The sequence below is a fragment of the Pseudopipra pipra genome, chromosome 4 (genome assembly GCF_036250125.1).
Source record: "Pseudopipra pipra isolate bDixPip1 chromosome 4, bDixPip1.hap1, whole genome shotgun sequence".
Lineage (NCBI taxonomy): Eukaryota > Metazoa > Chordata > Aves > Passeriformes > Pipridae > Pseudopipra > Pseudopipra pipra.
This window is the reverse complement of record NC_087552.1, coordinates 49,441,444-49,466,407: the sequence shown is the minus strand read 5'-3', so window position 1 is coordinate 49,466,407 and position 24,964 is coordinate 49,441,444. Positions and strand designations below refer to the sequence as shown.

The window sequence follows — 24,964 nt, the reverse complement described above, 5'->3', positions numbered from 1 at the left end:
TAAAAGTTGCTGACTTTTCATTTACTTTCTGAAGAAGATTTGGTGCTTTTTCCTGCTAAAAAAGGTGCAGAGAGAAAACTGTCTTAAGAACTTCTTGAATGCAATGAAATCTTTTTCCTTCCAGCACTGGCTTGTTAATAAAGGCATGTCGAGAGAGCTCTCAGCAAATTTAGAAACTTTTTTTTGAATGACAGAAGAGAAGATTGCTTCATACGGGTGGAGACATATAAGGTTTCACTCAATGTTACCCAAGTGAATGAAATCACTGCACTCTGCAAATGAACATTAATCATGTATCTTCTTGACAACAGAAAATCCTTTCCCAATGTTCTGAGACACTTCAGTTTCACCACAGCATTTTAAGTATGTTGAGCTCAGCAGTTTTTTCTAAAGAGCAACAAAGCTATTTCCAAGTGATGGATAAACGTGAAATACTGGTAGCTAACTCCATGACAAAACTGACCTTGCATTTTTTAATGAACTATACATGCAGATATGCAAAAAATGGAAGAAGCAAAGGATACTAGGCCTGTGGAAAGTACTCAGGTACCATGATGATGAGCTTAGTGTGAATATTCAAACATTATATGGGTTGTCCAGGCCCAGGAGGTGGTGGTCAGTAGCATGAAGTCTAGCTGGAGGTCGGTGACTAGTGCTGTGCCCCACAGGTCAATATTGGTCTACTCCTGTTCAGTGTCTTCATTAATGACCTGGATCATGGGGCAGAGTGTACCCTCAGCAAGTCTGCCGATGACACCAAACTGGGAGGAGTGGCTGATAGACCAGAGGGTCATCCAGAGGGACCTTGGCTGGCTGGAGAACCTCAAGAACTTCAACTAGGAGAAATGCAAAGTCCTGCAGCTGGGAAGGAACAACCCCCTGCACCAGTCTATGCTGGGGGCCACCCAGCTGGAAAGCAGCTTGGCAGAAAAGGGACTGAGGGTCCTGGGGTGGACACCATGCTGAAGCTGAGCCAGCAACAAGTCCTTGCCGTGAAGAAGGCAAGTGGTATCCTGGTCTGTGTTAGATAAAGTATTGCCAGCAGGCTAAGAGTGGTGATTATTCCCTCCTACTCAGAAGGCCAGGTGTGAGGCCACATCTGGAGTCCTGGGTGCAGTTCTGGGCTCCTTACAAGGGACACCTGGACATACCAGAGTCCAAGAAAGAGCCACAAAGATCAAGGAACTGGAGCCTTTCTCCTGTGAGGAAAGGCTAAGAGTTGGGAGGGACTATTTAGCCTGGAGAAGGGAAGGTATGGAGGGTGGATCTTACTAGTTCATATAGATGCCTGAAGGGAGGGTGCAAAGAGGACGGAGACAGGTTATTTCCAGCAGAGCCCAGTGACAGGACCAGAGGCAGTGGGCACAAACTGAAATGCAGGAGACTCCATCTGAACATCAGGAAACAATTTTGGTTTTACTGTGAGGGTGACTGAGTACTGGCACAGGATGTCCAGCAAGGTTGTGGAGTCTCCATCTTTGGAGATACTCAAAAGGTGCCTGGACACAGTCGACTAGGTGGCTTTGCTTGAGCAGGGGGCTTGAACCAGATGACCTCCAGTGGTCCCTTCCAACCTCAGCTAGTCTGTTATTCTGTGATACAAAATATTTATTACAACAATAACATTTGAAAAGAGTAATCAGTAAATTAATTATTAAAATTATAAAGGTTGAAGTACATACTTGTTCATTCATTTTCTAGCCACATGATATGGCATGAATACCAGCCTCATTAGGAATCTGTGCAGTATCCTAGAATTGCTCTGGCTCCAGAGCATAAAACACATGTTTTAAGAAGGTTGTGGTCAAGATGTTAACATCTTTTTTTTCTGTGCAGAAAAAGAACAGGCATATAAATTCATGCCAAAGAGCTACATTTTATACTTGATGATACCAAAGATAGATGTGCTTTCAATGGCAGAACTTACTTGGAATTTTGCCTGCCTTTCAGGCAGGCTTGTAACTTGGTAAGAAGACTGATCTACTGATTGTGGGTCTCTCACCAATGATATTTTCAGCAGTAAATACTTTAAAAATTGTTTATAAATACTTTTAAGCATATTTACACACAGATGCTTTTATAAAGCTCACTGCTGTTTAGTTTCTAGAGGAAAGGTACTGACAATGTGTGCAGAGCCCCTGACTGTATTTTTGAGTTTCCAAATAACCTAAGTCAACTCTAAAGGCATAAATGTGTTGTTTCATGACTGCTGAGGCCAGATGTACTCAGAGATATCTTTTAAAAATAACTGAAGTTACAATGTTGATTCTTTTAGTAGAACCAGACAAACAGTTTTGACACTAATTCTGACAGGGACATATTATGACAAGGGAATATTTCTTCCACTCTGTGTTCAATGTCTGCACATACTATACAGTAAAATGACAAATGATATTTTCTATTCTGTCAAAGGTTTAGATAAACACTGCCTAACACAAACATGTGTGGGCCTGCTGAACACCTTCTTTGAGAAGTCTGGCAGGCAACAACCCTTCTGCAGGAGAATAAACAAAGCTGCCTAAAAACCAGTCTAGTTTTCCAGGCGTGAAGTTAAATATTTGCTACAAATGTTAACTTCCCACCATGCATCTGCCCATCTTCATGTACTATTCCCCCTAAGGGATTGTTCTCTCAGGTGAAAAGTGAAATAAAAGTTTCAAAATGGGACAGTGTTACCAGATGTAAAGACAACAATTCAGCAAATCACAGCTGTGAGAAACTAACCACAGGGATGTCCATGCTAGGAAGCTCAAAGGCCATCAAAACAAGGCTCCTGGTGGCCTTTTTCTAGGAACCACTTGTCAGAGGGATGTGTGCTGAATTACTTGAGTGATATGGGAGCCTTGCTTAGGCTTCTTTTCCTTTGGAGGGAGTGCTCCTCATTTCCTCTCATCACATGCGTTAAGAGCCTGCCTCAAGTCAGAGAAGAGAAGCACCCATGGTCCTGAGATGTGGAAAATACTGCTGCAGAAAGGCTGCTTTTCCCTTCCCTGAGTGTGTGTGGAAAAGACAGCACGGGTGCAAATTGCAGCTGTTCAGAAAAAAAATCTGCCAAAGATCTAATTTCACATGCAGAGGAACTTCTCTCGCTCTTGTGACACAACGGAAAGGTTCCATTTTTGTGGCATTACAATCAATCAATGTTATTTGTGTATAATCACCATGGGGCCTCTGCTCGGGTGTGGTCTCTCACATCTGGCCAGTGCAGGCTTGGAATCTGATGACTGAGAAGCTCAGAGGAGCCTGTTATTGACTTGTTATTTAATAGGACGCTTCTGGTCCAAGACTTGCTGCTCCTCAGTTCCCAGAACATGAGGACACTCAATGAGAAAGCAGGATCATGGTCTTTGTTATTCAACCATAGACTATGGTGACTATTAAGCAGTTACTCCCTTTGTTCATCCCAACTGCCTTTTCTCTTTGTAAAAATAGCAGATGATTTGGCCGTTCTGAAACCTTTTTCTCACATTCCCCCCCACCTCGTCCACACACCTATGGGGAGTGTATCTTGTAGGGAGAAAAAAGCTGCTGGGAGCAGAGTAATGGTGTCAGCAGGGGGCAGAAAGTTGGAGAAGGGAATCTGGGGGACAGACAGACCATAAAATGGGTTGGGGAAAGAGGAAGGAAGAAGGAAGAAAAAGAGGAGGGAGGATGCAGGCAGCGCACTGACCACTGAAGAGCTCTCGGACCTGCCCCATGACATCACAGAGGAGACCCTTAAACATGACATAATCACTGCAGTTCAGCAGCAGCTCCCAGAAGCCTGTGTCTGTTTCTGATCCTGGTCCTTCTCCACACTGCCTATGTCTCCTGGCAGAGCCCTTTGTCACAGCCCCACTTCACACTCTGTCACACTCCAGCTCCAGCCACCAGTCCCATCCTGATCCCAGTAGCTGCAGGATAGAAAGGATTAGACTTGTATTGCTACAATAAAAGCAAGATTAATGCAAGTGACTGAAGGTTTATTGTGCCACTGACATTTGGTCTGAGGAAGAATATTCTTAAAGAAGAATAAGAATGCTATATTGCATGGTCCTGCTATAAATGTTCTAATTTAAAATAAACTTTCCTGCATAGGTTAAGACCCACCAACCACTGAATTGTCAGCAGTGTCACTGAAATGTCAGTGTCACAGAAGATCCTTACTGCCAAAAACCTTTATAATGTTTTGTTTGCCTTTCGAAGGATTGTAAGTTCTGTTAATAAAGTAACTGTGCTCACAGAATATATCTGGATTTCTTTAAGACACTTGACTTTGTACCAAATTGTACAGACCTAAGAAAGAATGAGCTGGATTTACAAACTGGTTTACAGACCAGTCTCCAAGAGTTGCTATTGATGGTTATTAATGTGGTGTCAGTGAGCAGAGTACCAAAGGTCTCAGCTTATGGGCCAAAACTGTTTTTTAGTTTTATAGCTATGAGAATTATACAAAATCTGTGGCAAAGTCTGCTGCTGATAAAAAAAGTTTCTTTTTTGCTAGCAGATAATGAAGACAGATTACCATAAGAGTAATTAAAATTGCTTTATTAAAAGATACCAGCCTAGCAGTATTTTAATATTTAAATACTTAAGGTGATATTGGTTTGGGGGAAACAATGACAGAAATTGTATTTATGAATCAAAGGCTTGGATTCTGGTGAGGACCTAACAGTAACAGTGTATAACTACATAACTACCCCAGCATAAACTCTTGAGTAATGCTGTACATACAGAGAATATAATCTTTGAATGTGTAAGGGGAGAGTACTGCATAAGGCAAGGAATCGACCCTAGTCTTGTCCCCATCCATAAGGATGCTGTATAGCAGCAGCTCTAACGCCCCAGCAGTCCGTGCACCATACCTAACACAACCCAAATCATTTGGAATTTACTGCCCCTAAGCTTTGCACCTTCTCAGCACACCTCACAGGTCTAAGCACCTCAGTCTTGTTTCCTTTCTTCCCTCCCTGAGCCTGGTAAATGCTACTCACTGCAGTGCCAGTCCCTGCAGAGCCCAGCCCTCCTCTGGCCCACGTGCTGGTTGCTTCCTCTTGCCAGCAAGTGCAGGCTCCAAAATGAAGCTGTTAAGTAGGTAGAGCTTAGGAAGAGGAAAAAACTTGTGAAGGGATGTCACAAAGGGCACTGTCTCTCAGTGGCATGGGGAAGTGGGACACAGAGCATCCCCACAATGCCTGCAGATGAAGTTTGGAAACACAGTATGTTCCAAGACGCAAAATGTCCCAGGCAATTAGACAAGAGGCGAAGGGCAGAAACTGATGCACAGGATGTTCCATGTGAATACAAGGAAGAATTCTTTACTCTGTGAGGAACTGTGCACTGGAACAGCTTGCCCAGAGAGGTTGTAGAGTCTCCTATTCAGGAACTGTCTGGACACAATCCTGTGCAATGTGCTCCAGGATGACCCTGCTTCAGCAGGGAAGTTGGACCTGATAACCCCCTGTGGTCACTTGCAACCTTACCCATTCTGTAATTCTGTGACAAACCCCCTAGCTCCACTAATTCCTTAAACCCAAAAGTGTAAGAGTCTTGCTATAGATAGCAAGGTCATGTCAATTTTTAAATGAATATGCATTTATTTATGTAACATGAAAGGCTCAAGCAATATTAAGTTCACATGTCTGTCACATAGGGCGGGCCCAACACCACCACCAGGGCCTTGGACAAGGGCACGCCTCGTATCATTTAGAGGTTTTGAACATTTTGGGAAGGTAACCCGGGGCTTCCCGTACAACTCCCTGTCTGGGATCTGCGGCCCCCACGACACGGACGGGAGGCCAGGCCAGGCTGTTCCCTCAGCAGCGAGACTGCCGAAGGAGCCTCTCAGACAGCGCCAGGCGGGGGTGCGGCAGACCCTGCCGTGACTGGCCCCAAACCGCCACCACCCCATGTCGCCTCATCCCGTCTCGCCCCACCCAGGGAAGGGCGGCGCGGGGGGCGGTGCGAGCGGCGGCGGTTCCGGGGGCCGTGCGGGGCGGCGCCCATGGCGGCGGCGGCCGGATGTGCGTCCTGCTCCCCGGCCCGGCCCCGCCCCGGCCCGGCCCTGCCCCGCCGCGGCCGCCCGGCCGCGTAGACGGGGCGGCGCGGCCGCCTCTGCCCGCGCAGCCGCCGCTCTGCTGGCGGGCGCCATGGAGGACGTCGGCTCGGGCGTGAACGCGGACGCGGAGGTGCGGAAGCTGCAGGAGCTGGTGAAGAAGCTGGAGAAGCAGAACGAGCAGCTCCGCAGCCGCCACGGCGCCCTACCCGCCGCTCCCGCCAGCCCCAAGCGCCTACCGAGCGCCGGGCCCTCCCCGCCGCCCCCCGGCGCCTCCCCGTCGCCCGACGGCCGCTGCCTCAGTCCCCGGGCCGCCGCCCGGCGCTCGCCCCCCGAGGAGCCCGGTGGCGGCGAGGGTGGCGGCGGCGGCAATGGCCTCCTGGACGAGGCGGCGGTGCTCAGGCCAGAGGAGCTGGAGCGGCTGGCCGGCTGCGATGAGGACGAGACCGGCTGGTGAGGAGGGGGCCGGGTGGGGATGGGGCGGGGGCGGGCTGGTGAGAGGGCGGCCAGGGCTCCGCGTCCCTTTCCCCCGCCGCGCCTGCGAGGAAGGAGCCGTTTCCAGGCGCGTCCCTGGTGTCAGAGGGGGTCTCGGGGCTTTGTGTGCGGAGGCAGCCTCGCCTTTTGAGCGGGGTGAAGGGATTAATTAGCTCTCAGAGACGTACCGAAGCCTGCCGGGGAAGGGTGTCGTGCTCTGCACAGCACATCGCATCTCCCCGCAGGCCCGCGGCTCCGCGCTGCTTTTCGGCCGCGGCGGCAGCGTTACAGCGAGTCCCTCGGAGACCGGAGCGGCTCCAGTGCTGCCGCAGGATCAGCCCTCAGTGTTTCCGCGAGTTCAGGAGGTGTGGAGGCGTTGGGAAACTTGTGGGAAATTTCTTGGGTAGTTCAGAATTTGCCCACAGGTACTGTTACGCTTCAGGCGTGTATCAGGCGTGTTTTATGCCTTGATTTCTTTCAGTTGTGAAGGCAGCAAACGTAATACACTTTTTCATCTCATAAACGTGTTGCCCTTAGGTGTTCTCGTTTGTTGCTAACGACGTAGGACCACGGCTTCCCTTAGATGATTCGTCTTTTTAAATGGACTGCTTACCCTGCTGCTCCAGCAGAAACACCTGCAGGTGGCTGTTCTCCTTGTCATTATTACACTTGGATGAGCTTTCACTGAGAATCAGGGTTTGCTCTCTTGAAACATCACGCTGTTGTCCAGCTGTCGTTTTGAAGTTTCCTATGACAGTTGTTGAGCAGCTTTAGAGCTGCAGGAGAAATAGTGGGGAGGAGCACAGTGTCAACAGAGAAATGCAAGGGAAGCATGTACAGGGAGGAAAAGTGTAACACAAGCAATCTAACTTGGGGCAGAACTGGTTGTAGGTTGATCTAAAAGGTCTTTGGAAGCAAACGTGCAGACAAATTTAAAAAAACAAACAAAGATGTCTTTCAGATTTAGAAACGCCTTTAAAAATGCTGGAATGATTCCATGCATGAGCAATGTTTTAGTTGCTTAGGGAGGAGACAGTGTGTGCACTTCCTTGGAGAAGTCATTTGCCTGACTTCCACCCTGATCCACTGGAGAAGTATGAGAGCATAAGTTTATTCTCATCCAACGCTAAATTAACACAAGGCATCATCTCCCAAATGACAAGTCTGTACAAGGCAGCTACTCTTATTTCTCAGTGTATGCCTTGTAATCTGCTGGCTTATAGCCCTTGATGGAAATAGAATATAGTAAATTTGCACAGTAAGTTTAGAATGGGATGGCTGAGTTTGTCAGTGTCATGAACTCTAGTGACAATAGACGTTATAGCTTTATATGTTAATCCTAAATCATGGGCAGTATCTTGCATCTCTTCAGTGAGAGTTAATGTCATAACAGAGTGTGTGGTGACAGTGGTGCCATAAGTGCTGTGTTTTTGTTGACAGGGTTCTGGACACTGGAGGGGCAGCCGCAGTGCTGAGCACTGTTTTGCTGGTCACTGCTCTTGCTGGTGTCAGGTGTTTGGCATGTTACTCATGCTGCCAGTTCTTGTGGCACCATCATGTTTCTGTGCAGGTTCCAGTCCTCAAAAGATAATAAAACTTAAATGCAGTCTTTTGCATGTCTTCATTTCTTTACTAGTGTTTTGGCAAGTATAATGCTAAAATATGTTTTAGCAACTAATTCAGTCTCAGATGTGGGACACTGACTGAGACACAAACACACCTAGAAAAGAGTAGTTGTTAAAATTTACTTATTGTTGCACACATCACAAACTATGAATGTGTAATTAAAAAAAATTGTCTTTTCCTACTCTAGTTTAATATGCAGTTAATGATAAATGTGGTTTGGCTAGACTGACTGATGATTTTTTTGTTCTAAACTGCTCAATAAAAATGGAAGTCAAGTTCCTGGAATTTCTGAACACCTTTTAATTCAACTATTGAGACACTAAGTACTTCAAAACCATTTTTGTTTCTTATGAAGGTAGGATGATTTTGTTTTTGTGCATTTGATGAATGGAGGTAATTGCTCTAAATGAAGTTTGAAATTTTCAGAGGGCTAGTGGAGCAATCAAAAAGAAACAAGCCTGTGAAGATAGGAGGGATGACGTGAGTAAGTGGATTTCACTTAAACTGTTTCATAAAGATCCTGCTCTTAAGGTCTTGGTTATGCAAGTTCTCTCAAAAAGTAATTGAATCAACTGAAAGGGTGAATGTACTTGATGAAATTTAAACCTAGTATGAACTCCTTCAGGTTCAAATGGATTTGAGTCACTACTGCTTAACCCAAAATCCTGTTTAAAATATAGGATTATACACTGTAAAAGTCAAAGATCACTTAGCAGCTGAGGAAATCTTTTGTGGAAACAAACTAAATTTAAATCATCGTTTGTGCGTAAAAAATTGATTAGTCTTGCCTATTTTGCATATCTGCATAGAGAAGCTTAGATTTGTCTTTACTTCTGATTTCAGAAGGACCTTGCTGTGGGTGATAATAGATGATAAAGGGTTCTGGCTTTCTCTGTTCTTTTCTCTGTTTTGTGTAATACAGACATTTTCATACTCCATTACAAAATGGTCTGCAGCCCTGTAATGGCAGAAGAAATAGTTTTCTTCACCGCAAAAATTACATTGCTTTACATTAATGCTCACATGAGATTAGTGGCTGTGAATTTAAGATGGAACACTTGATACTGTGACTGAAATTGATACTGGAATGTGACATGGTTTTTTAAATCTACATTTTGGAGTTTATTAGCTCGTTTTTAGCTTTTAGTTCTTTAAATACATTTAGACAAATCTACACAGGACAGAAATGTAAAGTGAAAAAGTAGAGGAAAAGATAGAACTAGCTAACAAGCAAAGGAACTTTGATACTGCTGCTTTAGTAGCAGCATTAGCTATTAAAACAGCATTGCAGCACTGGTGAAATTTGGGACTGTTTATTTTTTTGCTCGTTTGTTCTTCCTCATTGTGGTTAGTTAAATCCAGATAGTTTTAAACATTTTAGCACATGAGACAATCTTCAAATTATGTGGTAAATTATTAACAATATTTCAGTGAATTTGGGTTGAGTTTCTTGTCCATATGCTTCTGAATCCTCTTTGATGTGCTGAAACTTTCTTCTTGATAGAGTTCCAAAGGTTGCAAATGGGCACATCTGCACCTGCATGCAGTACTGAGCTGTACCCAGTCCCATGGAGGCTTTGCTTTTAGGCCTGCTAATTATTTCCTTAAGTTATCCTTGACTTTCGTAATCTATTTTATGGGTGTTCCTGTTTAGCTGTTCTTGAACCAGATTGGATCAAACTTAATTTTTTTCAAATTTCGATCTGAAGGGGTCTTTTCTTATTAATTAATTTAAAAGAAAAAAGGCCAGGAGAGGGGACTTCAGAGAAGTGGTATGTAGCTCCTTCCTTGCCTGACTTGCTGGGTAAGGTTGGGTGTGGATGTGTAGCATGTTTGAGACACCTGGGTAACAGCATGCAGGGTGGCTTTCTATGCTGCTTCTAAAAAGAGAGCTGTCTCAAGTTTATTGCAGGATAAATGTGCACGTGGGCAATTACTGTAGATTAGTTAATGAGCTGTGAATCCACTGTAGGTTGCTTTGTGGTCACCTAGACTTTCTGAGATGAGTTCTTTTAAATGTGAGCCAAACACGCAGTGCTTTTCTTCAAAATTTATTTGCAGCATTTGCATAAAAGAGTATAGAGCTTGCTATGTATCTATTTTGTATGTGTAATTGCTCAGCAAACTTCAGGGCAGTTGTGTCCTCTTTCAATGGCAGTGCTGTAAAAACTAGCCTGGCACTGAACAGTTTTCGTGTTGGTTTCATGTCCAAAGTCTCCTTGGTAGGGCTGAAATAGCTGCCAGTTGACTGAGCTTGTTTACAAACAAAAGGCAGCTATTTTGTGTTTAAAATTAAATTATTGGTGAGCTGTTTATATTAACCTAGTAATTCAAAGTAATGGTTTCAGTGTTTTTTAAGACCTCAGATTGGTTGTGTATCCTGACTAGTTAAAATGGAAGGCACATACTTTTACTATTATACTCACTCTCATTCTGCAGCTATTTCTAATTTGCACCTCTCTATAATAGTTTATGTTTCTGTTCTAGCCATCCATTGTCTTTAGTTGGCTAAGTGGCTGTTTAGAGATACATGATTGTCATCTGTAGTGATTGTCTTCCATCTCGTATTGCTTGATGTCCCTTGGGGACTACCATTGTTTTGGAATCCTAGTTTACCATAGTGAGCTAGTAAAGTATAGCATGAATATTTTAGGATAGAGCTCCACCTGAATGAAATCCCATTGCTGAAATTACGTTGCAGCATTTCCTGTTCAACTGCTAAATTTCACTGTATTAATGTGGTTTAGGGCTCTTGGAAGTTGGACAGGTTCTAATCAATATCTGTGCCATGGTCTAGGTAAAAGAGAAACTGATGCTTTTCATTTCAGATAATGTCTTCACAAACTAGGAAGATAATATGAAAGGAAGCACGTAGAAGAACCAAGGATTACAGAAGTTGCCAGTTTAATCAAGTGAAACAACTGGTAACATCAAATAATATTCAGTAATGTCTTTGAGATATCCATGTTTATCGTGTAACCGATACTTGAGGACTGGAGGAAGAATCCCGAGGAAGAACGTTTTTCCATTTCTAACTTCTTGTGTGATATTTATAACTTTTAAACGTTCTTGATATTTAGATATAATAAAAGCTTTGATACAAGTTTATTTTACTGTCTTAATGATATTCCAGAAATTTACTTCATAGTCATATCTTGTTTAGATATGATTCTTATTTCTACTACTTGTAGGTGTTGTTAGAATTCTCAAGCCTAGTCATTAAACAGAATTTTATCTTGAAACACATTTAATAGGACACAGAACTTCTCAGCTTTTCTCTATTCCATGTAAGTATCAACAATGCCACATTAGAGCACATGTTTTAACAAATTCCTTATGAAAAGCTTCTCAGTGGACAGTTGGACAGTTTGTGTGACAATTCTAGGGAAGCTGCATGATGGTGTTTTTGAAGGCCCCATTTCCCATTCTGTGTCATGTCTTTCAGACAACAACATGTTCCTTTGGATGAGGAAATGAATCGTGCCTGTAATTTCCTATAACTAGCCAGGGCACAGCTGTCTTTAATTTTTGGGCACAGAAAGGTAGATGTGTTCCAAATTGCACTTTGCAATCTCTCAAATATTCTTAATTCTACTTAAAAATCGCATCAAGTAGCTGAGATGTGCTGCTTTAATATGAAGATTTGATGAGATTGTTGAAGCATTTTTGTAGTATTCATATCCTGGAGTTGATATGAATAGACTGAAGTTTACTGTAACTGGTGCATCTCTGGGAACTAGAAGCATTCTTTGAAGTACATCTGAAAACTAGTAATTACAGGCTAAGTAATGTGTATCTCAGCCAGTTATAACTGTAGCATAGGTACTTCCTGGGGTGGGAGAGAAGGAAAATCTGTGGGCCAGATATGTGCAGTAATGTCACTTAATTTTTGGATTTTTTTTTTTTATTTTTTGACCAGAGATTCTCTTCAGATTTTTACCTGTTCATTCAAAATCCATTTTAAATTTTACTTATTTAAATTGCTTCAGGTAGGGTTTCCTGAAAGTTTTAGCTTGATCTAAAAGACTTTAGATTGACACTGTTGTGTTCAAAATGATCTGTTTCCAAGACTGTCCAGTATTATTGTCTCCTGATTTATTTATGTTCAGTAGCTTTTCATTTTGCAATTTCATTTTTGTATTTTAAAGGAAGTTATTACTGTTCTGTCCCTAGATTTCAACTTTTTCTCTTCCTCGTGTCTTCAGGTTTTTCATCCTGCTTTTGCCTGAATCATGTTTTGTCTGCTCTCATTTCATTACAGCTGTTGTAGCTGTCATTTGCTTAAAGCTAATGTAGCTAAAATAAATGAGCTCTAACTCAAGTTCTTTCCACTTGCCATCTTTCTAATTCAAATCTGTGACTTCATGTTCATTTGCATGTTTCTCCCTCACTCTTTTACTGAGCAGTAGAAGAATTTTGCTACCAAGACTCTTCCTTTCTTCCTGACTAGATTATTGGCTTCTGGTTTTATGCCTGAGGCAACTAGCCTCTTGTATTTTAATGCATGAGGAGGTGTTCCTCAAGTGAGGTAATCCCTACACAGATATTCCACTTCTACCACAGTGTCATGTCCTCTTTCTTCAAAGCCCTCTCCAACTCAGCTGCCCTAGTACAACATGCTACAGCTTGCCCTATTTGGCTGACATTATCGTATGTGCTTATAGTGACAGTAGTCTTTGTGCAGAAGCTCTGTCCTTTTCTGTGCTGCTTCTTTCTGGAATTAATCAGTAGAGCCCCTGGCTGCTTTCAGCTTCAGGTTGGTGCTGCTGTGGCGTAGTTCATTAGTGACAGCCAAGGGAAGGAAGTATTACTGTGTGCAGCAGAATCATAGTGTCTGGGCTTCTTAATGCTGTTTCAAAATAGATCAAAGCTCCTGAGGATTGCTCCTTCTTTTTATATACTGTTTTCTTTTACTTGACCTTATGTCACTGGACTGTAGAATCTTTACTCTCCTGTGGAGAATGGAGTGTAGGTTTCTGGTGTGTTAACATTTGTAGTATGGGTGGTAACTGTAAGTTGTCAGCTTCCTCAGTCATTTTCAACTTCCTGTTTTGAGAAAGTGATTTATAGTGGTTAAAGATGTATGAAGTTATTCTGGTTGTCTTCAGTCTTGAAGTTGCTGTGCTGCCAATCTATGCTGTTGCATTGCTGTAGAATGCATTAACAGGTACAGAGGGATCTCTTCTGGAAAGCTCTTCAGCTAAGGAGGACCTATATCTTTTGGGTCAAACAGTAGTCTGACAAAGATGATCATTTAGCTGTATGAAGTTATTTCTGCATACTTCATAGTCTGTGTTCTTTTTCTGTTCCTGCTGTTGGGAAGAGAGGAAGAAGTAGTAGAGGCATCACTGATTCTTAGTCTTGTCCTTGGTCCTTTTGGGTTTTTTTAAATCCAAATTAGGCAAAGCAAGTAGAGTTAAGTCAGTCTCAAAACTTGACATTGGCTCTTCTTCATCAGATGGGAAATTAAGATCACTGCCTTGTAATGAGGCTTCATAATTGCATGATGTTCAAGAAACTGCCCTGAAAGAGCTGTTTTGTTACCACATCAATGTATATGTGCATGTCATGAAGCAGTGGAGTTGCATGAAATATGTATATCCTGAAGTTCTGTCCTTTCTTGAAGTATAAGTTATGAAACAAAGGCTGTTAAAGGAAAAGCAGTTGACTGGAAAGAGGTGGGAGAATATGCAATATATGTCTGGTTAGAAAGGAAGGTGGAGAAGTGGGAGCTGTGTGAGCCTGGATTTGCTTCAATAAATAAACTACTTGTGAAACAAATGCAACAGTTGGAAATTGCAGAAAAGAATGTGTTGAAGCTTAAACTACCAGGTGCAATTTTCATTAGAGCAATCTTGTAGGTTTGTTGAAGGTACTCCCTTGGTATGTCTCTCAAAGAGGACATGCACTTTAATGCCTTTTATACGGGTTATTACTGTGAGCACTTCAAATGCGCATGGAACTTCTCAAAGACAGCAAGGCACGTCAGCTATCCAGAGAGCTAGGAGGGAGTGTGGCCTGTACAGGACAAAAGTTGTCTTTGTTGCCTTTGACACTTCTTTGTGTTGTATAAACATACCTTAGGACAGAAAAGAGTATAGGCAAATAAATGCTAAAAAGACAGTAAATTCAGACTGTTAGAGAGATAGCAAATGTTAAACATTACTTTTTTACTGTATGGAGATAATTGCAGAAAGTACAGAAAATTTTGTAATTGTTTACACAGAACTGTAAGAATTAAGTGATTCTTGTTCTTTTCAAGGATCTTCAGGGCTATAAATATGTGATGGGCTTTCAGCTCTTCTTGTGGGCAGAGTGCCTGTGAAGATTGTTAGGATTTCTACAAAATAACATGATACTGGCCAGAGCATAAACCACTTGAACTACAGTAGGTGGCAGTGGCTATTTGCCTTGTTACAAACAGCTTCCTTTTTTGTTTGAAAACCTGGCAGCTAATAAAAATCTTGTTTCCTGTATTTGCAAGCATAGCTTGGTAATTCCAGTGTTTGAGGGCAGAGTGTTTCAGAGTGAACTCTAAACAAAGATCATGTTTTGGGTGAGATATTCGTGGTGGTTTTATAATTATGCTTCTTGGGAAGCTTTTTAAAGAAGTGAACTTAATGGTAGTAATTAAAAGAATAATCTTTTAAAGCTATTATAAAAGAAACAGTTCCAGTTCTAGAATTACAGAGGAAAGATCAGCTAATAATCTTGTAATGACAAAATTGTGGGAAATAACTCCTGTGTGTTGCCGGTGTCATTGGCATAAAGGAAACAATTTTTTGCTGTCTATTTTGTAAGGAAACATGGCTGATTAGACTGTCAGATGTTTCTAAGTTACAGTGTGTGGCATACAGACATATTCACTTGGAACATGAAGTCTGTCATTACTCCTAGAAGAAACACTCATTTAGCTGTTCTTGCTTATGCGTAAGCTCTAGTTCTGGCTGTGCATCTTGCAATTCACTGTTGTCTTTGCTGAAGCACATTTCCAAGTTTGGTTCTAGTCCAAAGTAAGGCTTAAGCTTCCCTATTTTGAGTGTGTGATTGGTTCTGACTTTTCTTTTACTCTCTCTGTTGAATGAGGAGACTTTTCAGCTAAATTTCTTGAGCCTTTAAACTGGAACACTACTTTCTTCAATCATGGAATGTTGATGTTAAAAGAAATTAATGGAGATGCTGACAGACAAAGGCTTCAGCATGTCCTCAGAACAATATGATCTCATTGTTTCTCTCTACTCTATGTGCATTATCTCTTTTTCCTTGTTTCTGATGCTTGACTGTATACCCTTTAGGGTAGAGATAGTCCTTTTGTTCTGTGTTTGAAGAAAATGAAAGGATCAGGTGGTAGGATATAAATCACAAATAAAAATAAAATGCTTACTGTTCAAGGCTACTGAAATAATAGTTGTGTTTTGTGCACTTTAGCACCGCTCCTTGGCTGTTAAGATGATAATTGCTTGCTACATCTTTGGTTAGGAAAACAAGAGTTCTCTATTGCATAGTGCTTTATTTCCTTCTTTCAGGTGAATGTTACTTAAATCTGAAAAGATAATCCTGGTTAGTGCATTTATGTGATATAGTGAAATTGTGCTCTATCTCATATTGGCCTCATAAGCCACCGGCGTGCCTGTAATAAGTGTGGATAGAGCCTTCCTTAATCTTGGTTCACGAAGCCCAGCCATGATGATGCATATACCTAAAGTGTCTGAAAAGGCTTCTTTTTTTTCCCTTGCATATCAGTTGGTATATCCTGGTATAGCAAGATAGGCAGAGCACTCTGCCAGAAGTCCTTGAGTAGCCATATGTTATCACTTCTATGCTGTATCCAAAAAAGTTAATTGTAAGCTAAAATTTGTGCTTTCTTTATCTTTTGGGATTGTATTATAGTATAGATAGAGTATAAAAATAGTATGTGGTATTTTGTTGCATGCCTGATCTTATGCTCATTTTGTTTGTCCTCATAGATTATTTTTTTCCCCCCTGTTTTCCAGGTTATATACATCTCCAAAGAAGAAACTGACTCCAGGGCAAAAATGTATCAGTCCATTAGTCTGGTGCAGGCAGGTATTGGATTACCCAAGTCCTGACGTTGAATGTGCTAAAAAGTCACTGATCCACAGGCTGGAACAAACAATGTCAGGTGAGTTCCTGCACACTGAAACCACTGTGTTGTATGTATTTACTCTGAAACACAGTCAAAATTAGCTGACAGTTGTGAGATAAGACATTCAGCAGTTACTTGGGTCTTAAGTTTTTGTTATGTTTTACAAGGCGTAACTAATTCGACTCATTTTCTGAACTGTATGAACGAATGAAAAGGCAGCATAGATTGTGAGTCATGATTTCAGTTTTATACTATCTTCATAATTTGGGCAGACGTTTTCAGGAAGAAACAGTGTTTTTAACTTGAAGGTTTTCTTGTCTTATTTTAAAATAGAAGCCTGTATTAAACTATCTTCATAATTGTTAGGTGCTTGACAGCATGTTAACATGGTTTTCTGCTAGATTATCTATTTTATTTCATCTAAGGAAATGGAGGCTTAAGTTTGTGAATACTTTGGGGAGGTAATAGTGATTTCTTTTCCTCCCATCCCCAGTAACTTAAGATCTTGTTACAATCAGATTAAAAAACCCCAAAGTTTGTGATTCTTCCTTGATACAAATTGCGTATGAAAGCCTACATTCTCCATCCTTCTATTACCAGCATTTTTTATGTCAGACTAGCAGCAAAATGCTGAAGGACTGATAAGAATTCTCTGTCCATCTGTTTTCTTGCTTTATTTTAATTTCTTTATTGGAACCTATTTTTATTTTTTAAAATATTCTCCTGAGACAACTTACTTTCTTGCTATTAATAGCTGTTCTCTCCCTGTATTTCCATTTTTTTGCACTCTGCTACGTTTTTAACTGTTATGTTCAGTAGTTAGCAGAACAGCTGGACTTAAGCTAGGAATAAGTGAACACACACACCTCCAGGAATGTTCCCAACTACCACCTTCTTTACATGGTTATATGTAAACTTTGTGCTGAGTTTATTTGACTGTAACTTTTTTCCCTTCCTTGGATCCTTTTCCGAAGCAATTCAGTCTTTTTTTCTGGTTTGTGCTAAAATTGTTCTTAATAAAATTTGAATCCATTTTTTATTCTTATAACAATCATAGGCATAGTGGTAAAAGTGCCCTCAATATGAGTCACCATTGATCTTCTCCTGTTTCTTGTGCCTTTTTTATGCTGCCTGGACATCTATTAACAATTTTCCTGGACAGTTAACATGATTTGCTACAGGCAAAGGCTGAAATTCTAAGCAAAGAAAAGTACCCAGATCACAGGGATTTACAAATGATGATCCAAGTTTGGGAATTTGAATACTACTGAATATTTAAGAGTGGATAGCAGTTGATTGACCTAATTCTTTTCATGGTTTACCTTCTTTTCATTAGTGAGTAGAAGTCTTCCAGAAGTACCACAAATTCTGTTACCCTTAGGGTATATCTTTAAAAATTCATAGTTGAAGCTGAATGGCAGGAAACTTCCCTATGAAATGCACATATTTGAAAGTTTAATCATTCAAACAATGTCTTTAGGTAACTTCACCTCATTTTTTTCCTTAGACCTGAGAATCTGCCTCTGGCAGTGATACGTGAAAGAATATTACAATTCATCTAAAGTACTAATAGGAGAAAATACTAATGATAGGAGAGATAGGCACTAATATTGCTGGTTGGAGCAGATTGCATGAAAAAATGAATTTGTAACAAAATAGAAAATTGTCCTTTATAGCAACCAATCTATTACAGATACAGGGTAGCAGGAAGCTCCACTGGAGGAGATGAGTAGTGCTGCTTGTAACCTTGTTTGTGTTTTCTACCCTACAACTTCAGGATTATCTTGTGACTCGCATTTTACATAACACTTATTCCTCATGGACCCATCACTTAACCTATTACTACCTACTGCGTCAGTTTATCGATTTTGGTTCCAGTCTCTGTGGATAAGGCTTTTTACACTACTGTTACTTTCTTTCCTAAATCCTTGCTGATGTTTCTTTTGCATTGACTCTTTTTAATGTTGTCAGTTCCTGTTGTTACCTCTTTCTAATTTAATATCTTTTTGCTATTTCTCTCGTATTTCACATATTCATATTCCATCCTATTTTCCACTGTGTGATAATAAAGGAGGGCAGAGCAGCTCTCAGCTCCAAACTACTGTGGGCAGTTACTGATGCACAGTGCCTTGTCACTATTTAGCTCAGGTTTACAGTTGCAGAGCAAGTCCTGCTCAGTGTTGGAAGCATGTTCAGACTAGAGGAAACCTTAGGTATATTCTGCACTCAAATTTTCCTATTTTCTCTACAGCAAGAGAGATTCATGACTGTTTTAACAAAATGTTAACTAAAAGGAATTAGATGCTGCATACTGTTTCTGAATGTTATAAAAGAAAATTCATTAAAATAAAATTGTTGATCATCAACCCTCCCCTTTGATGTTTTGAGAGCTAATGTGTAATCTTTTGTAAGCTAGTGTTTTATCCAATATAGGATCATTTAAATGTTAAAATGAGTTATCTGTCATGCTGATTTTGTCTGACACTCCTAATAAAGACCACATCTCTATTTGTAAAATAGCAATGTCTTCCTGAGTTACAGAAATCCCTGTTGGAAAACCTTTAGGAGTTATGGGCCAGAAAAGAGTTTGAATCCAGCTTTTTTTTTCCTGGGAAAATGCTGAGGAAGGTAGAAGTTTGCATTACTTAGGATGAAAACTACTGTACATATCAAGGCTCATCACGTACCAGAGCAAACTTTTTATATGTAGCAAAAGTATACTTACTTTCATGTAAAAAAATCTGTGTGATCAAATATTTTGTATCATTATTGGTATGTACAAAGAGCCTGTTTTGAAGGTTATACTGTAATACAATTGTTTTCTGATTTGTGTTAGTATTTTAAAATACTTGTCTATGTAATAAGTACAAAAGAACTGTTGTGCAGTCTTACATTTTAGAGGTTTTTTACTGACACTTTCTGCAAGAGATGAAAAGTAAATTATTTTTAGCGTGAGAAAAAAGATTCAGTTGGAATAGATGCTTTAGGATTCCTATGTGAACACCAGAACTTGCTGTCAAAGGAGTGGCCTCTTGTAAGTCAACCACAATACAACGAGTTGTAATTATTGGTTTTGTTAACTGAGCTTTGTAATAAAATGGATATTTCCCTTCTGACACTCAAAATAAAGTGGAGGTACCTCAAGAATACTTGCTAGAATTCACTGAATTCACTAATTGGTGAAATTAATGCATACTGTTTAAAACTTGCAGTGAAAGCTGAAATATAAGCATTCCATCCTCCATCTATAACTGTCTTTTCACTCTAACTAAAATACTGGTAACACTAACTGGTTTAGAAAGTACCTTTGCACAAGTTGCAGTTTTAGGAATTTGCTTCAAAGTCAACTTTAATTTCTGCTGGTTTTGCCTCTGCTACGTTCTGCCATTGGCTTGGTTGGATGACATGTTTTTTTAGGGCACTACTAAAACTTACTTAGTGATGCAATCAGTTAAAATACTCTAGATATTTTTAACTTAAATCCACTTTAGTAGGCCAGATGATAGTGCAGCCTCACCGTTGTTTGTACTGGACAGGTGTAGCGAGTAAGAACAAAGAAGGTAGGAGGAGCTAAAGCAGCCTTTGCTGCTGAAAGCAGCATTTCATGCAACTTCTTGTGATGTCAAAACAGCAGTGATTTTTAGTAAATAAATTGGAGCTCAATTCCTTTTTTTTTGTCCACTACTATCCATAGCCTAATTGCTACTGTGCTTATTGAAGCCCATTTTCACTAATAGAAATGTCACACAACATTCTCTAAATAGCTTACTTTCTGTAGCTAGGTGAGCTGCAACTTAATCTAACCTAGATTTACATACCATCAAGTTAGGACCTCTAGCTTTCAGCTTAATGTTTTGTGATTTAATTTGATCTTTTATACACTCCTGTATAAATATACTTTCAGCAATGAAGGAACTGATTTTTTCCAAAAGTGCCAGATTTTCCTTAGGTACCCACTTCCCCTGTTGAAATTCCATTTTTTATTATATTAAAATAAAGTGTAAAACTTTTGAGCAAAATAATCAAATAAGTAACTATGCAAATCATACACCTGGCAATTGGGGGAATTGCAGTATCATATGGAAAATGTTCTAGTGGTTAACATTTATCTGAAAGTACTTTAGCATTGAAATATTTACAATAAATGGCAAAGGAAAGTACCCAATTTAGATCTTATATATGAGGTTGAAGCCTGTGGATAAAAAGTCCAAAGTCATTAGAACAGAAGGGAATAACCCCTACAGTCAATTTGCCTTACCTGGTAGGTTCATGGTACCCAGAAATATAAACAGAAGCATTTGCCTGGCTTAATGCTTTTTCATTTTAGCATATGCTTAGGGAAATTTTGTAGGTGGTATTGCTTAGTTCTGTGGAAGTATTGTGTGATCTACACAGGTCTGTGAGTTCTGGAGAACTCGACTTCGTGGTGTGCTCTGGTTTGCATGCAATTGTGCATCAGATGTACGTTAGTGTAACTTAGCTACTACTGTCCTCCTGCTTCACAGCACCAACACTGGACATCTTGAAGAGATCAGTTGTAGTGATCTTAGATCTGACTGTTATGATGAAAGTACTTATCACTATCTTGTCGTCTTCTCCTACTCCTTTCACAATGTGGTTATATCTAGGGGGCGAAGAAGTCAGTTGAAAAACTTCCTGGTGTCTGAAATTTTCTACTTGAACTGTACAGAAATTAAATCACACTGAAGATACCATATAGTATTGTATTAATTTTTCATTGGTTCTTCAGTATAATTCATCACTTTTCTCCTCTTTCTTACAGCTCTCAAGAGACAGAGTTTGTACAGCAGTCCTTTCAGTGCGGTCAGTTACGCGAGCTCCTATAGTCCAAATACCGGTAGCCCCTACAGCAGTGGTTTTAACTCTCCCTCCTCAACACCAGTGAAATCTGCTTTAGTGAAACAGCTCATACCTCCTGGTACCTCAGGTAAATGTCTGTGTGACTGTGTGTCTAGTCTTTTGCTGTCTTCTTCCTCCTCTTCCTTTGAAAAACATGCTCAGATAGATGACTTTGCATTGAACTAGAGTAAGAAACAAGCCAAAACTTTGTCAGTCTTTTGTAGGATGTTTGCAGTATTTAAGCTTTTTAGGGAAGTCTTTTTTACAGACTTTCTGACGTGAGATACTTATTAAAATGTTTTCTTCGGATGTCCACTTGCCAAAAAATCACTGATGTATACTGGCAGTTAGATTAAAACAGAATCTTAGTCCTGTGGAGTCCCAAGGTCAGTAAGTGGCTTTTGGAATTGACTGACATGTAAGTTGCGTGGTAGGTGTTCAAACCTTAGGTGCTGGTAGTTGAGAAGTCTTTGCAGCTACAGTTGCAATAGTTAGTAAACAGTTGGTTTACTGACTGAAACATTTGGTATGTAAAGTATCCATCAGTACTTCTGAGATGTGAACTATAGAATCTAAGAAGACGCATTTTTTAATTAAAGGCATTCCACAAGGTTTTGCAGCTATCAGTGTAAACACTAAATTCAGATGATGTTTTCTGCCTTTATTCTACACCATAGATGTTTTCTTTGCGTGATAAAAATTGATGCCTGGAACATATCGCTATTCTGAAGTCATACTGTTGGCTTACTGTATATACTTTAACTAAAGTTAGCTTACAGGGAAGGTGAAAAAAGCACTGCATTGACAATCCAATTATCTGTAGTTCAGTGTGGACTTGTAGAGAAGCCTGCACTGCACCAGAACCATTACTCAGGTTTTGTCTTCATCTCTCTAACTCTGCTCTGCATTATGTCCTACAATGGTGTGTCTGCCTGGGGAGGACAGAGATGTAACAGGCAATGGGATGTCAGCCAGAAGGCAGAAAACAGGAAGAGTTTTTCCTTGTTCTAGTTTCCATGTTATAGTTTAGCAGAGATGTGTATGTGGAACAGATAGTATTTTCAGATAAACTGTATTTTAAGCATTCCAAACTGAATCAATATTCATTGGACCAGCATGTCCTTACCACTAAGAAAGATCTAGTCAAACTCATGTCTTACAAGGTAGTAAGCAGAGGTGAGAATGAAAGCACAAATGGAACCAGGTATGCAGTTGCTTTTGTTTGTAGAGCTGTGCAAACTTCATAGCAGTTGAAACATGGTATGATAGAACAGACTATATGTCACTAATTTGTTTAGGTACCATTGCAATGATTTTATAAAGTTGCCCGTTTTTAGAAGGTAATGGCTAAGCTCTGCTTTTGTAAGTTATATTTTCACCCTAGGTTAGCAATCAAATGTTTCAAATGGTCTGTCAGACTAAATGTCTCAGTAATAATCTGTTTTCAGATTGGTAGTTCTTTTACTGGGAAAGGAAATGCAGCTTCCTTTTTTTTCCTTTCTTTTAAGTAACATTTCCTGTTACTTTATTTTCTTTCCATAGGTCATCTTAAAAGTTCGGGAGATAGAAATCCTCCGCTAAGTCCACAGTCCTCTCTGGACAGTGAATTAAGTGCATCAGAGATGGATGAAGACTCTATTGGGTCTAATTACAAGTTAAATGATGTTACAGATGTGCAAATTTTAGCACGAATGCAGGAAGAAAGTAAGTGGCTTTTTTTCTGAAAACAAAGTGGAGCCATTGGGGTTTTTCATTGAATAATTCCAGTCGCACTTGCTTAGCAGTAATGGAAAAGGGATGTAGATTCTACTGTGAATGTACAGGTGTAGATGACCCAAGAAAGATGGTTGAGGGCTTAAGCATCCAGGCTAAGGAAAGGAAGTTGCTGTGCAGAATTGTTCTTTAGAGACAATGGACAAAAAATGCTGGAGAGTATGAATTTGTAAGATAGAGTATTTGCTAAAAGGATGGTGGTTAGAATGGACTACTGCCTGTCACCATTTTTCTCAGGAGATATGTGCCTTCCTGATGTAATCCAGTCTTGTTGACATCACTGCTTAAACCGTAATTTAAATCACCAAAATGTAAAATCACTACGGCAAAAAATAGTTTAAAAAGCACCTATGTAGATGTCTCTCTTTTATTATAGCTTTAGTTGAGATTGTCTTTTTGTCCCTCTGACTTTGCAGAAAGTGGTAATAATTTCAGTTGTCTAACAGGGTGGTCTCCTGATTATTGTGCATCCTTATCAGTGAAAAAAACCAAAACCAAAGGCCCAATATATGTATTTTTTATAAATTATGTACGTGTGCTACCCTAATATATTAGATACACAAAAATGCACAAATATATGCAACACTATAACTTTTAAAAGTATGAGATAAAGACAAAAATAAATGCTGTTTTAACATACTGGTTGTACAAATTTTTCTCCTGTCCACCAGTGGATTCTTTTGTGTACTCCTGGCTGTGTGGGCACCACACTTCGGAGACCACTGATGTAACAACTCCAGTTTCTCTGGGGGCAGCTTATCATGCTGCTTGTTTGGTTACATTAACTGATATATTGCAAGAGACATTTCATTGTGGCTGCTATAATGGTTATATGATGTTATATGATACCAAAACTAAGGTGTAGCCTGTGTTGCTAGAATCCAGCCTGGGAGAGGAGAGGAACAAGTAAGTACACAGTACATCTATACTGATGATTGCTGTACTAGGAAATGGAATGTGCTCACCTACTTATTTCAAGTCATTATTAGCTGGTAGACAACTTTCTGGTCATCATGGCTGGGCTTCACGAACGAAGATTTGGGAAGGCTCTAACCACATTTGTTACAGGCACGTTGGTGACTTATGAGGCCAATACGAGATAGACATATCCGATTGCAAAAGGCACAGTAGAAGGACTCCTTAGATGGTATATTCTGCAGAACACGATTCTTTCTGCGTTGCCTTTTCTCCTCAAGGGTGATCCTGCGTGTGTTCTCAAAGGAGACAGCTGCGTTATAGATGGTGTGTCTCCAGGCCTCCCGATTTGAGGCCAGAGTAGACCAGTTATGGTGATCAATATGGCCAAGACTAAGATGTTGTTTCAGGGAGTCCTTGTATCTTTTCTTCGGGGCTCCTCTCATGCGGCAGCCAGTGGCAAGTTCACCATAAAGCAAGATCTTAGGGAGGCGGTGGTACTAAACTGAATTCATGTAATGCTTCAAATAAAAGGTGAGCCAAATTTGAGTTGAGAACTGCATAGATATTTGTAGGCACTGTCTCTAGTGTGAACCATCTGTGTGCTGGAAGCAAGTAAACAATGTTCTCATTGTTGCCAGGCCTCCGGCAAGAATATGCAGCAACTGCTTCTCGGCGTAGTTCTGGTTCCTCTTGCAATTCTACAAGGCGAGGCACGTTCAGCGACCAGGAGCTTGATGCGCAGAGCTTAGAAGATGAGGAAGATGGCACACATCACACAGTGCACCCTGCTGTTAGCAGGTTCTCACCATCACCTCGCAGTTCTCCCTGGCCTTCACCAAAACAATCTCCAAGAAATTCACCTCGCTCCCGCTCACCTGCTCGAAGCATAGAGTACAGTCGAGCGTCACCACAACCTATGATTAGTCGTTTACAGCAACCTCGTCTTTCACTTCAAGGCCATCCTACAGACTTACAGACTAGTAATGTCAAAAGCGAAGGTAAAAAACTATCTCAAAGTTGTTACACAAGTAGTTCAGATAGTGTGCAGTACTAAAGCTATATGGCTGTGTAACATCATGGTTTAATCTCTGAATTGTTGAAGAAAAAGCAGAGCAAACAAAGCATCAGTTCTGCTGGGGAACCCTTATAGTCAGATGATTTATTTTAGATGT

General features: G+C 40.5%; 1 protein-coding gene across 6 annotated transcripts in view; it reads left to right on the top strand.

The window, feature by feature from the left end:
• Positions 1-6,031: 6,031 nt before the first annotated feature.
• Positions 6,032-24,964, top strand: part of SLAIN2 (SLAIN motif family member 2) — a 37,182-nt gene continuing 18,249 nt past the window's right edge. For 2 of the 6 annotated variants that reach the window (XR_010430170.1, XM_064652872.1), the window contains exons 1-5: positions 6,032-6,487; positions 16,129-16,277; positions 21,025-21,189; positions 22,644-22,805; positions 24,431-24,790. Coding sequence is in view for 5 of the 6 variants with exons in the window: in XM_064652872.1 (XP_064508942.1) it covers positions 6,129-6,487; positions 16,129-16,277; positions 21,025-21,189; positions 22,644-22,805; positions 24,431-24,790 (1,195 nt within the window). In the remaining variant the exon portion in view is untranslated. The remainder of the gene's footprint in view (positions 6,488-16,128; positions 16,278-21,024; positions 21,190-22,643; positions 22,806-24,430; positions 24,791-24,964) is intronic. The other 4 variants (XM_064652874.1, XM_064652875.1, XM_064652871.1 and 1 more) reach the window with 3 other exon arrangements.